General features: G+C 46.0%; 1 protein-coding gene and 1 pseudogene across 7 annotated transcripts in view; both read left to right on the forward strand.

Annotated features, from left to right (window-relative positions):
- The window catches only part of PLCD4 (phospholipase C delta 4), a 30,263-nt gene that overhangs the window by 11,641 nt on the left and 5,961 nt on the right, over positions 1 to 12,661 (forward strand). For 6 of the 7 annotated variants that reach the window (XM_021924007.2, XM_021924011.2, XM_021924006.2 and 3 more), the window contains 6 exons: positions 240 to 468; positions 3,548 to 3,677; positions 4,408 to 4,639; positions 9,053 to 9,254; positions 10,952 to 11,096; positions 12,097 to 12,249. In XM_021924007.2, coding sequence (XP_021779699.2) covers positions 240 to 468; positions 3,548 to 3,677; positions 4,408 to 4,639; positions 9,053 to 9,254; positions 10,952 to 11,096; positions 12,097 to 12,249 — 1,091 coding nt within the window. The remainder of the gene's footprint in view (positions 1 to 239; positions 469 to 3,547; positions 3,678 to 4,407; positions 4,640 to 9,052; positions 9,255 to 10,951; positions 11,097 to 12,096; positions 12,250 to 12,661) is intronic. The other variant, XM_021924010.2, reaches the window with a different exon arrangement.
- LOC116269357 lies at positions 1,798 to 1,887 on the forward strand (annotated as a pseudogene).

Here is a 12,661-nt window from a genome sequence, read left to right on the forward strand (position 1 = left end):
GCCACTCCCAGCACAGGCCCTTTGCCATGCTGCCTTTGAAAACATCAGTGATTCATATGGACTCCTGAATCCCTGGGGTCTGCATCTCTCTGTACTAATGCTTTTTGGGATTCAGTCTGCAGAGGCTGGGGTTCTTTTTTATGGTGTCATGGAGAAGGGGGTGCTGGTCCTTCACTCTTAGCCCCTGCTATTTGTTGGACTCCCTTCCTCAATGCCTTCACCTGCTTCTTCTCTGGCAGTCTCAATCTCTGATGTGGAGACAATACGTAATGGCCATGATTCCGAGTTGCTGCGTAGCCTGACAGAGGAGCTCCCCCTGGAGCAGGGCTTCACCGTTGTCTTCCATGGCCGCCGCTCCAACCTGGACCTGGTGGCCAACAGTGTTGAGGAGGCCCAGATATGGATGCGAGGGCTCCACCTGTTGGTGGATCTTGTCACCAGCATGGACCATCAGGAGCGCCTGGACCAGTATCGGCAGGATGGAGTCAGGGTGGGTGAGGGATCACTCTATCCCTGAAGGAGCCAGATGCAACAGGTTTAGGAAAAGTGAGAAGGGGTGCACAGCCAGGGAGGCCCAAGTGTCTAGATGGTATGGGCAGGGACAGCTCAGGTCAATGTGAGACAGAATACTGAGGGAGGAATGGATGCTAGGGATGACATAGCCAGGCATGAATCAGGACCCCCAGGATTGGAGGAAGAGGCAGTGAGAGGCAGAGGAGCAAACAAGATGCTTCTCCTAAGAGCTGCACAGAAGATCCCAGTGGCATTAACCAGCATATAGGTGGGAAGCAACCCCTTAGAAGGCTCAGTGACACAGACTCACTCCAAGTTTCCTGGATTTTTACCATTTCATTCATTTATTCATTCACGATCTATTAAGCAGAACAAATCAGGCACTATGCCAGACTGTAGGGGTCTGTAGAGGTGGGGTTTCACCACATTGTCCAGGCTGGTGTCAAACTCCTGACCTCAGGTGATCTACCAGCCTCAGCTTCTCAAAGTACTTGGATTAATTACAGGTGTGAGCTACTGCACCTGGCCACACCTGGCTAATTTAATTTTTTAAAGTTTATTTTATGGGTCAGGTGCAATGGCTCACACCTGTAATCCCAGCACTTTGGGAGGCTGAGGTGGGCGGATCATGTGAGCCCAGGAGTTAGAGACTAGCCTAAGCAATGTGGCAAAATCCCGTCTCTACAAAACAAAACACAAAATTAGCCAGGTGGATTACATACCTGTAATCCCAGCTGCTTGGGAAGCTGAGGTGGGAGGATTGCTTGAGCCCAGGCTCAAATATATATATATATTTTCGAGACAGAGTCTCGCTCTGTCACCCAGGCTGGAGTGCAGTGGCACAATCTTGGCTCACTGCAACCGCCTCCCGGGTTCCAGAGATTCTCTTGCCTCAGCCTCCTGAGTAGCTGGGACTACAGGCACATGCCACCACATCCAGATAATTTTTGTATTTTTTTGTAGAGACAGGGTTTCACCATCTTGGCCAGGCTGTCTCAAACTCTGGACCTCACAATCAACCCACCTCGGCCTCCCAAAGTGCTGGGATTACCGGCATGAGCCACCATGCCTGGCCATGGGTACAAAGATTAATGAGATTCACATACTGCTTCAGTTAGTGAAGAGGATGGAATTGTGTAAATACTTTTCTGTTTGGCTGGGCACAATGGCTCACACCTGTAATCCCAGCACTTTGGGAGGCCGAGGCAGGGAGATCACTATATTGCCCAACCTAGGCAACACAGGGAAGACTGCATCTTTACAAAAAATTAAAAAGTTAACTGGAAGACTATACTTTCAGGGATAATTTCTATTGTTCATTACTAGAGAAGTTTCCCTGAATGTGTAGAGCACCATAAAATAAGTTTTTTTATTTGAAACAGGGTCTCACTCTGTCACCCAAGCTGGAGTGTGGTGGCACAATCTTGGCTCACTGCAGCCATGACAGCCTGGGCTCAAGCAATCCTCCCACCTCAGCTTCCCAAGCAGCTGGGATTACAGGCATGTAATCCACCTGGCTAATTTTGTGTTTTGTTTTGTAGAGATGGGATTTTGCCACATTGCTCAGGCTAGTTTCTAACTCCTGGGCTCACATGATTCGCCCGCCTCAGCCTCCCAAAGTGCTGGGATTACAGGTGTGAGCCATTGCACCTGACCCATAAAATAAACTTTAAAAAATTAAATTAGCCAGGTGTGGCCAGGTGCAGTAGCTCACACCTGTAATTAATCCAAGTACTTTGAGAAGCTGAGGCTGGTGGATCACCTGAGGTCAGGAGTTTGACACCAGCCTGGACAATGTGGTGAAACCCCACCTCTGCAAAAAAATACAAAAAAATTAGCTGGGCATGGTGACACATGTCTGCAATCCCAGCTACTCCAGAGGCTGAGGCACCAGAATCACTTGAACTGGAAAAGGTTGCAGGGAGCCGAGATGGTGCCACTGCACTCTAGCCTGGGTGACAGAGTAAGACTCTGTCTCCAAAAAAATTTTTTTCTTTAATTATAAAAGAATTTTTGGCCGGGCGCGGTGGCTCAAGCCTGTAATCCCAGCACTTTGGGAGGCCGAGACGGGCGGATCACGAGGTCAGGAGATCGAGACCATCCTGACTGACACTGTGAAACCCCGTCTTTACTAAAAATACAAAAAATTAGCCAGGCGTGGCGGCGGGTGCCTGTAGTCCCAGCTACTCGGGAGGCTGAGGCAGAAGAATGGCGTGAACCCGGGAGGCAGAGCTTGCAGTGAGCCGAGATCGCGCCACTGCACTCTAGCCTGGGCGACAGAGCAAGATTCCATCTCAAAAAAAAAAAAAAAAAAATTAGCCGGTGTGTTGGCGGGCGCCTGTAGTCCCAGCTACTCGGGAGGCTGAGGCAGGAGAATGACGTGAACCTGGGAGGTGGAGGTAGCAGTGAGCTGAGATCACGCCACTGCACTCCAGCCTGGGTGACAGCGCAAGACTCCGTCTCAAAAACAAAAACAAAAACGCCTAAAGGAATATGGACTTTTTTTGTTTTGAGACAGAATCTCACTCCATCACCCAGGCTGGAATGCAGTGGTGTGATCTGGGCTCCATGCAACCTCTGCCTCCCTGATTCAAGCGATTCTCATGTCTCAGCCTCCCTAGTAGCTGGAACGACAGGTGTGTGCCACCACACCCAGATAAATTTTTTGTATTTTTAGTAGGGATGGGAGTTCACCATGTTGGCCAGGCTGGTCTCGAAACTCCTGACCTCATGTGATCCACCCACCTTGGCCTTCCAAAGTGCTGGGTTTACAGGAGTGAGCCATTGTGTCTGGCCAGAATATAGATGTCTTTCTGCAGGCAACAGGGAGGTCCCTGCAGGTGCCTGGGCCATACAGTGACAAGACAGATTGGTGCTCTAGAGAGATTATTCTAGAAGCTGTGTGGAGAATGGATTGGCACCGGGGAGAGAGACTGGCAGGAAAGACAGAGGAGAGATGTAAGTGGATGAATGTGCACACACAACTCCACACACAAACAGACACATTAGTACTTTTGCCTTGACTCATACCTGGATGGCTGAGTGACTGGTTTCAACGTGGAGACAAAAATCAGGATGGTAAGATGAGTTTCCAAGAAGTTCAGCGGTTATTGCACCTAATGAATGTGGAAATGGACCAAGAATATGCTTTCAGTCTTTTTCAGGTGAGTCTGCGGGGAAGGATTTCCAACAGCCAACAAGGCCACATTTTCATTTGGCCAGAAGTCCTCTGACCCCAGTTCACAACACTCAATTGTTAAATCTCTGCTATGTGCCCTAAGTGATAGGCTCAATGCTCTAGGCTTGATGGGAAGTATAGGGGGTGATTCTTGCCTTTCATTCTTATTGAAAAGTCATAATTCTATGAAAGGTAAATAACAATATGTTATTATGTTGGACCTCAAGGACCTCTCTGTCCATGGCCAGAATTTCACAGGTGCCTAGAACAATGGAAAACCCCAGCTGGAATGTGAGTAAATAGGAGGAGGGATCTTTTGACCTTTTAGGGACCTTTGGGAGATTTAATTCTTTCTAGTTGAAAATTTTCTCTAGTAGCAAATGGTATGGCTAAAATTTTGCTTCTTACCTACTGAAGTGATTTATTCTATAAACACTAAATGTTAGGAGTTCCATGGGAGTTTTATGGAAGCATGTTTGGATCTATCTGTCTGTAAAATTGCTTTTACAGTGCAAGTCAAGGTCATAACATTTCCTGTTCTCCATGATGTGCTTATTTCACATTGCATGCTTATATCAAAACATCTAATTTACCGTATAAATATATACACCTATGTACCCACAAACATTAAAAAATTTTTTAAAAATTAAAATAAAAAGATAATAACATTTCCCATTAAAAGGTTCATTCACTCTCCCCTAAACCCTCTCTTGCAGGCAGCAGACACGTCCCAGTCTGGGACTCTGGAAGGAGAAGAATTTGTAGAGTTCTATAAGGCATTGACTAAACGTGCTGAGGTGCAAGAACTATTTGAAAGTTTTTCAGCTGATGGGCAGAAGCTGACTCTGCTGGAATTTTTGGATTTCCTCCGAGAGGAGCAGAAGGAGAGAGACTGCACCTCCGAGCTTGCTCTGGAACTCATTGACCGCTATGAACCTTCAGACAGTGGTAAGATGAATCAGGTGAAGAGGCACCAGACATAGGGGTTGGAGAGAGGGGCATGATTACAAGGTCCAGAGACAAGCAGCCATCTGCCTGAGTGAAGGTTGAGTCTATCCCTATCCTGATCCCTACCCAATCATCTCATTTAACCACTCCTCCCAAAGGAGGGCAGGCATTCCCTGTTCAGACAAGACAGAGGTTTCCTCTGAGGTGCTAGATCTCTCAGGAGGAAGAAGAGTCCATGGCTCCCCATTCCTCCATTATGCTCATGTTTCCTTTACTTTCAGGAAGTTCTTTCTGATACCAGCTTTGCTCTCACTGGAAACGGAAAACCCTTGATCCTCTTTCTTTGGTCTCTTCTCTAGTGCATATGATTCCTTTTCCTCTGGTTCTTCTTTCATGGTTCCTGTTTGCTATTCCTTTAAATGCTGGCTCTCTGCCCTTTCCTGAGTTGTCTTCAATTCAAGTGGTTCTTGAGTCTCTAAGCCCCTGAGCCAGAAAGCCAGTTAGCCCGTGGCTGGGGGAATAAGGAGGCCAGTTATTTAGCTTTTAACGAGTGCAGCTGAAATATACCCTCTTGGTCTTCAAAGTTTCTTCCTCTTGCCTCTTCAGTAGACTCATTTCCTGCCCTCCATTCCCTTCAGATTGTGAGAAATTTACATTAATAATAAATAATTTACAAGGAACTTTCACATTCCTCATTTCATTTAGTCCTTAGTACAACCTTGCAAGTCAACAGTAATCTTTATTGGTCCTTTATTACATATCCCATAATGCTCTAATATCTCTATGTACCTTTTCCTTTTTCTTTTCTTTCTTTTTTTGTTTTGTTTTGTTTTTTGAGACAGTTTTGCTCTTATTGCCCAGGCTGGAGTGCAATGGCATGATCTCAGTTCACCACAACCTCTGCCTCCCGGGTTCAAACAATTTTCCTGCCTCAGCCTTCCAAGTAGCTGGGATTACAGGCATGTGTCGCCACACCTGGCTAATTTTGTATTTTTAGTAGAGGATAGGGTTTCACCATGTTGGTCAGGTTGGTCTCGAACTCCCAACCTTAGGTGATCCACCTGCCTCAGCCTCCCAAAATGCTGGGATTATAGGCATGAGCCACCGCGCCTGGCATCTACCTTTTCTAATACAATGATCTGTTGAAATGGGTCCTGCTATTAAGTCAGTTGTATAAAAGAGGAAAACTGAGGTTTAGAAAGATTCAGTGACTTGCTCAAAGCCAACATAATGAGAGAGGAACTGAGATTCAAACCCAGGTCATCTGACTCTTAGCCAGTGCCTCTCTTGAGAATGAGGGTAAGAGCTGGGATGGACGAGAGCTCGACAAGTGATCCAGGTATTCTGGGTCTAAACTCTTACTCCCTTTTATTCATTTATTCATTCATTCATTCATTCACTACTTCAGTGAATGCTTATTGAGTTGCTATAATGTGTCAGGACCTATGGTAGGCACCAGAGATATATTAGTGCCTAGATCAGACAAGGACACTGCCCTCATAAAACTTAGAGTCACACAGAAAACATTACAATCAATTATTTCAGATTTGTTTGGGTGTTCAGAATAGAGGTTGTAGGCTGAGTGCGGTGGCTCACGCCTGTAATCCCAGCACTTTGGGAGGCCAAGACGAGCAGATAACCTGAGGCCAGGAGTTCGAGACCAGCCTGGCCAACATGGTGAAACTCTGTGTCTACTGAAAATACAAAAATTAGCCAGGTGTGGTGGTGCACGCTTGTAATTCCAGCTACTTGGGAGGCTGAGGCATGAGAATCGCTTGAACTTGGTAGGTGGAGGCTGTAGAAGCCGAGATTACACCACTGCACTCCAGCCTGGGTGTCGTAGGCAGACTATGTCTCAGAAAAAAAAAAAAAAAAAAAAAAAAGGAGGTTCTAAAGCAATCATTTCAGAAAATGAAAGTGAAGAGAGTTAAGAAAGGTTAAGAAATAGGATCTCTAGGCCAGGTGCTGTGGCTCACATTTGGAATCCCAGCACTTTGGGAGGCCGAAGCAGGAGGATCACCTGACGTCAGGAGTTCAAGAACAGCCTGGCCTACATGGTGAAACCCCGTCTCCACTAAAAACACAAAAAATTAGCCGGGTATGGTGGCAGGAGCCTGTAATCCCAGTTACTCAGGAGGTTGAGACAGGAGAATCGCTTGAACCTGGGAGGCAGAGGTTGCAGTGAGCTGAGATCATGCCACTGCACTCCAGCCTGGGCGACAGACCAAGACTCTGTCTCAAAAAAAAAAAAAAAAAGAAAAGAAAAGAAAAGAAAAGAAAAAAAAAAAGAGAGAGAGAAATAAATAAATAAATAAATAAATAGGATCTTCTGTTCCCTGTGCAGAATCCAGTAAACATCAGTTACATTTGTTTCAACTTTCGACCCCCACCCCTCTTGGTGTTTCCTTCCCTTGAACTTGACAATCAGATACTACATCTGGCTATAGAGAGTAGTATCAGTCAAAAAACCTGGGCTCAGGTCTCCACTGTGCTTCTTATTAACTGAGTAACTGTGAGCAAGTCACTTAATCTAACTAACTCAGTTTCCTCATTTGTAAAATAATTGATGACCAAATGAAATAATGCACATGAAAAGTATCTGACAACAGTAAATTTACCTGAGTGATTTATTACTGTCAAGAATGAAACTTTCTGACTGGGCACAATGGCTCACGCCTGTAATCCCAGCACTTTGGGAGGCCGAGGCAGGCGGATCACTTAAGGTCAGGAGTTTGAGACCAGCCTGGGCAACGTGGTGAAACCCCTTCTCTACTAAAAATATAAAAATTAGCCAGGTATGGTGGTGGGCACCTGTAATTTGAGCTACTTGGGTGCCTGAGGCAGGAGAATCGCTTGAACCTGGGAGGCGGAGGTTGCAGTGAGTGGAAATTGAACCATAGCACTCCAACCTGGGTGACAGAGCACGAGACTCCGTCTCAAAAACAAACCAACCAACCAACAAACAAAAAGAATGAAACTTGCACCAGGTGTGGTAGCTCATGCCTATAATACAGGAGGCTGAGGCAGGAGGACTGCTTGAGTTCAGGAGTTCAAGACCAGCCTGGGCAACATAGTGAGACCCCATCTCTAAAAAAAAAAAAAAAAAATTAACCAGGCCTGATGGCACATTCCTGTAGTCCCAGCTACTTGAGAGGCTGAGGTGAGAGGATTGCTTGAGCCCGGAGGTCAAGGCTGCAGTGAGTTGTGATCGTGCCACTGCATCCAGCCTGGGTGACAGAGTGAGACTCTGTCTCAAAAAAATAAAAGGAAACTTCCTGCCCAACTTCCTGTCCTTCTTCACAATCTCCAGGACTTGTGAAACCTGGAGCAAGGAAGCTGGCCATGAGAGTCAGGTTGTTCCACCTTCCAGGTGAGCCTCCTTGTAGCAACATTATTCTCAGTGAGACTGAACAGCCCAGTGGTACAAGGCATGGCTCTGACACCTGGCGGCCTGGGTTCAAATCCCAGCTTCTACACTTACTAATTATGACACCTGGAGCAAGTTACCTCACCTCTCATGGCAGATTATATTACATCTACTTCATCATGTTAGTGAGAACATGAGTGAGATGCTGCATGGAATGCCCTGGGCATAGAGCGAGTGCTTAACAGTTGTTAAGTCATTGTTATTGTTGTTGTTATTGTTGTTGTATAAAGCCCATACTGAGATTGGAGGGAGCTATGGAAGGAGTAACAGGGCCCTTTCCTCAATGGGAGTGTAGTCTAAGGGGAGGTTGACAAATGCTCCTCAAAACATCATATGGGAACATGGACAGTAAGAAGAAATCCTCAGGCCATAGTTAGTCACAGGTACACAGCCCAAGGAAGAAAATACAGGTAGCTTGGCCATGTCACTAAGCCTTTGACTTTGATTCTCTCTGGGCCTCAGTTTCTCCATCTATAAAATTAGCCCTTTGGATGTTGTCCATTATAGTAACTGTGAACTCCATTTGGCTATTTAAAATCAAATTAACTAAAATCTAATAAAATTGAAAATTTAGTTCTTCAGTTACACAAGCCATATTTCAAGTGCTCAGTAGCCACATGTGGCTAGAGGCTACTATATATGACACTGCAGAATAAAACTTTTTCTCATTAGTACTATAACATAAAAAAAGACCAAAAAAAAGTAAAAAAAAAAAAAAAAAAAAAGACATTTATCTCATTATAGGAAGTTCTATTGGATAGCACTGGACTTGAATAATCTTAATGATTCCTTTTAACATTCTTTGAGGGTGGGAATGATTGAAATGATACACACTAGGTGGGGCAAGTTTGGGATCTAAAGGCTGGGAATGGGTGCCATCTGAAAGGCAGGACTCTGGATGGAGTGGGAGGAAGGATGGTCTGTAGGTGTGCTGGGATGCTCCCATTCAGAGCTTCTCACCTAGTGTTCCCCTATCCACACTCCAGGCAAACTGCGGCATGTGCTGAGCATGGATGGCTTCCTCAGCTACCTCTGCTCTAAGGATGGAGACATCTTCAACCCAGCCTGCCTCCCCATCTATCAGGATATGACTCAACCCCTGAACCACTACTTCATCTGCTCCTCTCATAACACCTACCTAGTGGGGGACCAGCTTTGTGGCCAGAGCAGCGTCGAGGGATATATACGGTGCAGTGGTGGTAGAGAAGGGTTCCAACTCATGAGAGGGACCGTGTAGAAAAGTGAGGGGAGCTGTCAGTGTCTAACAGATTGGGACAGTGTTGTGGGGGTTTAGGGGCTGAGGAGCCCTGGATACCAGAGACACTTGGCAGAGATATTGAAGATTGGTGGGAGAATGGTAATGAAACCCTATGGGTAAATGGAACTTCTCTTTCACAAGCTATGAAACTCTCCTGGAACTCAGAGGCCCTCACAGATTTATATTTAACAAATAAATAAACAGATTGTTAAATGGAAGGCAATAGAGAATAGGAGTTAAAAATATAGGTTCTGGGCTGGGCGTGGTGGCTCACGCCTGTAATCCCAGCACTTTGGGAGGCTGAGGTGGGCGGATCACGAGGTCAGGAGATCGAGACCATCCTGGCTAACATAGTGAAACCCTGTCTCTACAAAAAAAAGTACAAAAAATTACAGGTGGTGGGCACCTGTAGTTCCAGCTACTCGGGAGGCTGAGGCAGGAGAATGGCGTGAACCCGGGAGGTGGAGCTTGCAGTGAGCCGAGATTGCGCCACTGCACTCCACCCTGGGTGACAGAGCGAGACTCCGTCTCAAAAAAAAAAAAAAAAAAATATATATATATATAGATAGATAGATAGATAGATAGATAGATAGATAGATAGATATAGGTTCTGGAGTCAGACCATCTGAAATTATATCTTTCATATCTTTCAGATATAATATATAAATATAAATCAGATATAATTTCTGACTCTTTCACTTGGTACTCTGGGGCTAAGTATTTAACCTCTATGCCTCAGTCTCCCCATCTATGAAACAGGGATGGTAACAGTGCCTATTCTGTCTGGGTTGTTGTGAAGAGATAATCCACATGTCAATAGCTAATAAGCAGTTGCTGATTTTATTGTGACTAATCATGGATTAGATTGAATAGTCAAGATATCTTTGTATTACCAGCAACTGAACTAGTAGCTTCAAGGGATACAAGGATGAGTGGAACATATAGTTTCCACCTTAGGAAGTCTAGCTGAGAAATTAAGGTGTAAATATACTGACAGTTTGAATAACCAGGGTGTTGTATAGGGATATAAAGCCAGAACACCAGCTGGACACAATGGCTTATGCCTGTAATTCCAGCACTTTGGGAGACCGAGGCGGGGAGATCACTTGAGCCCAGGAGTTCGAGACCAGGCTGGGCAACATAGTGAGAGCCCGTCTCTACAAAAAATACAAAAATTAGCCAGGCATGGTGATGTGTGCCTATAGTATCAGCTACTCGGGAGGCTGACGTGGGAGGATCGCTCGAGCCTGAGAGGTCAAGGCTGCAGTGAGCCATGTAGCACCACTGCACTCTAGTCTGGGTGACAGATTTAGACCCTGTCTCAAAAAAATAAAAGTAAATATAAATAAATAAGTAAAACCAGAACGCCAGAAGCATCATGAGGCAATGTGTGATAGATTGCTATGGAAGGACTGTGAGTCAGGTGGGCTGAAGTATGGGTGGAGATCAGCGTGAGCTTGCAGCAGTGTCCCCATGGATGGAGAAGGCTCTGTGCAGATGTAGCTTGAAGGGGTCTGGATGGGTAAGTGCTGGTGAGCGCTGTTCTCTCCAGAGTGGGGAGACAGTCCCTAGGTAGAAGATCCGATATTGACCTCTCCTATCTCTTGGGGGGATGGGGTTCTTTCAGGGCCCTGAAGCGGGGGTGCCGCTGCGTGGAGGTGGATGTATGGGATGGACCTAGTGGGGAACCTGTCGTTTACCACGGACACACCCTGACCTCCCGCATCCTGTTCAAAGATGTCGTGGCCACAGTAGCACAGTATGCCTTCCAGGTAGTAGCCCCAGAATGGGGACACTGGTGAGGCCAGAAGGTCTGAGGGAAGAGCGACTGGCTCTGGGTCTGGGGAGGGTGAAGGAGTGCAAGGGAAGTTCCATCAAGAGAGGATTTAACTGTAAAGCATCAGGCAAATACTAACGGCTGATTATGAATAAGTATTGGACGTGTTACTAATAATTCATAGTTATGGAGGTGATTACTTATGGTTAGAAACTATTACTTCTTCAGGCCAGGCATGGTGGCTCACACCTGTAATGCCAGCACTTTGGGAGGCCGAGGCGGGTGGATCACCTGAGGTTGGGAGTTTGAGACTAACCTGACCAACATGGAGAAACCCTGTCTCTGTTAAAAACAGAAAAATAGAAAATTAGCTGGGCATGGTAGCACATGCCTATAATCCCAGCTACCTGGGGGGCTAAAGCAGGAGAATCCTTTGAACCCAGGAGGCGGAGGTTGCAGTGAGCTGAGATCGCACCAGTGCACTCCAACCTGGGCAACAAGAGTGAAACTCCATCTCAAAAAAAACAAAAAAACAAAAAAAAAAAACCTATTACTTCTAACAAGTTCTATCACCCTTCTGGAAGAAGTGGATAGAAAACACAGAGATAGTGGTGAGTAGGGCTGAAGAACAACGGGAATCTGGAGGATGAAAACATGAGAGTGCAACATGAACACATAACCAGGAAATGTGGCCTGGCCTTCCCACTCAGAGCCTGAAAACTCAAAGGTCCCAGAGGGGCCTGGGTCAGACTTGGCACAGGTATGAGATTTAGGATCCCAAGATGTGAATGTGTCTTTAGTTGTGGGCAGTGTCCCAGGCATGGGCCTCAGACCCAGCAAGATCTCACTGAATCCTATAACGGAGTTGGAAGAGTTTAGCGATCAGGATACTCATTTGAGTGAGTAACTAGGGAGGCCTAGGAAGCAGGTACTTGAAGAAGTAGGTCGCGGTGTTTTAGAACTCTGAATCCACTGTTCCCTCCCCTCACCACCAGACGTCAGACTACCCAGTCATCTTGTCCCTGGAAACCCACTGCAGCTGGGAGCAGCAACAGACCATGGCCCGCCATCTGACTGAGATCCTGGGGGAGCAGCTGCTGAGCACCACCTTGGATGGGGTGCTGCCCACTCAGCTGCCCTCACCTGAGGTAGGGACACTATTCCTCCAGCCCAGACTCTGCTGTGGCTTCCGGATTCCTCCACCTGGGCTCCTTCCTCTATGCCCCTCTTTGTTCCCTTTTTTCTATCCTCGGATGGACCACCTTGCTCTTTAATGTCCTTGGAGACAATTTTAACTTAAAATCTAATTGAACACAGAATTCTATTTATAGTTCTCTAAGTTTTAAATCAACAATTTACATTTTTTTTTCTCAGTGGAAGTATCTTGATTTTTTTTCCTTGTAGTTCATAGTTGTTGTGGACTATACAAACCATATAAAGGGAAATCTCCCCTCCTATCATAATCCCAACCTCTCCCATAACAAGCAGCTATCGACAGATTTTTTTTGTTTTTTGTTTTTTTTGAGACAGAGTTTCGCTCTTGTTGCCTAGGCTGGAGTG

This window comes from Papio anubis, chromosome 10, assembly GCF_008728515.1.
Source record: "Papio anubis isolate 15944 chromosome 10, Panubis1.0, whole genome shotgun sequence".
In the NCBI taxonomy this organism is placed as follows: Eukaryota; Metazoa; Chordata; class Mammalia; order Primates; family Cercopithecidae; genus Papio; species Papio anubis.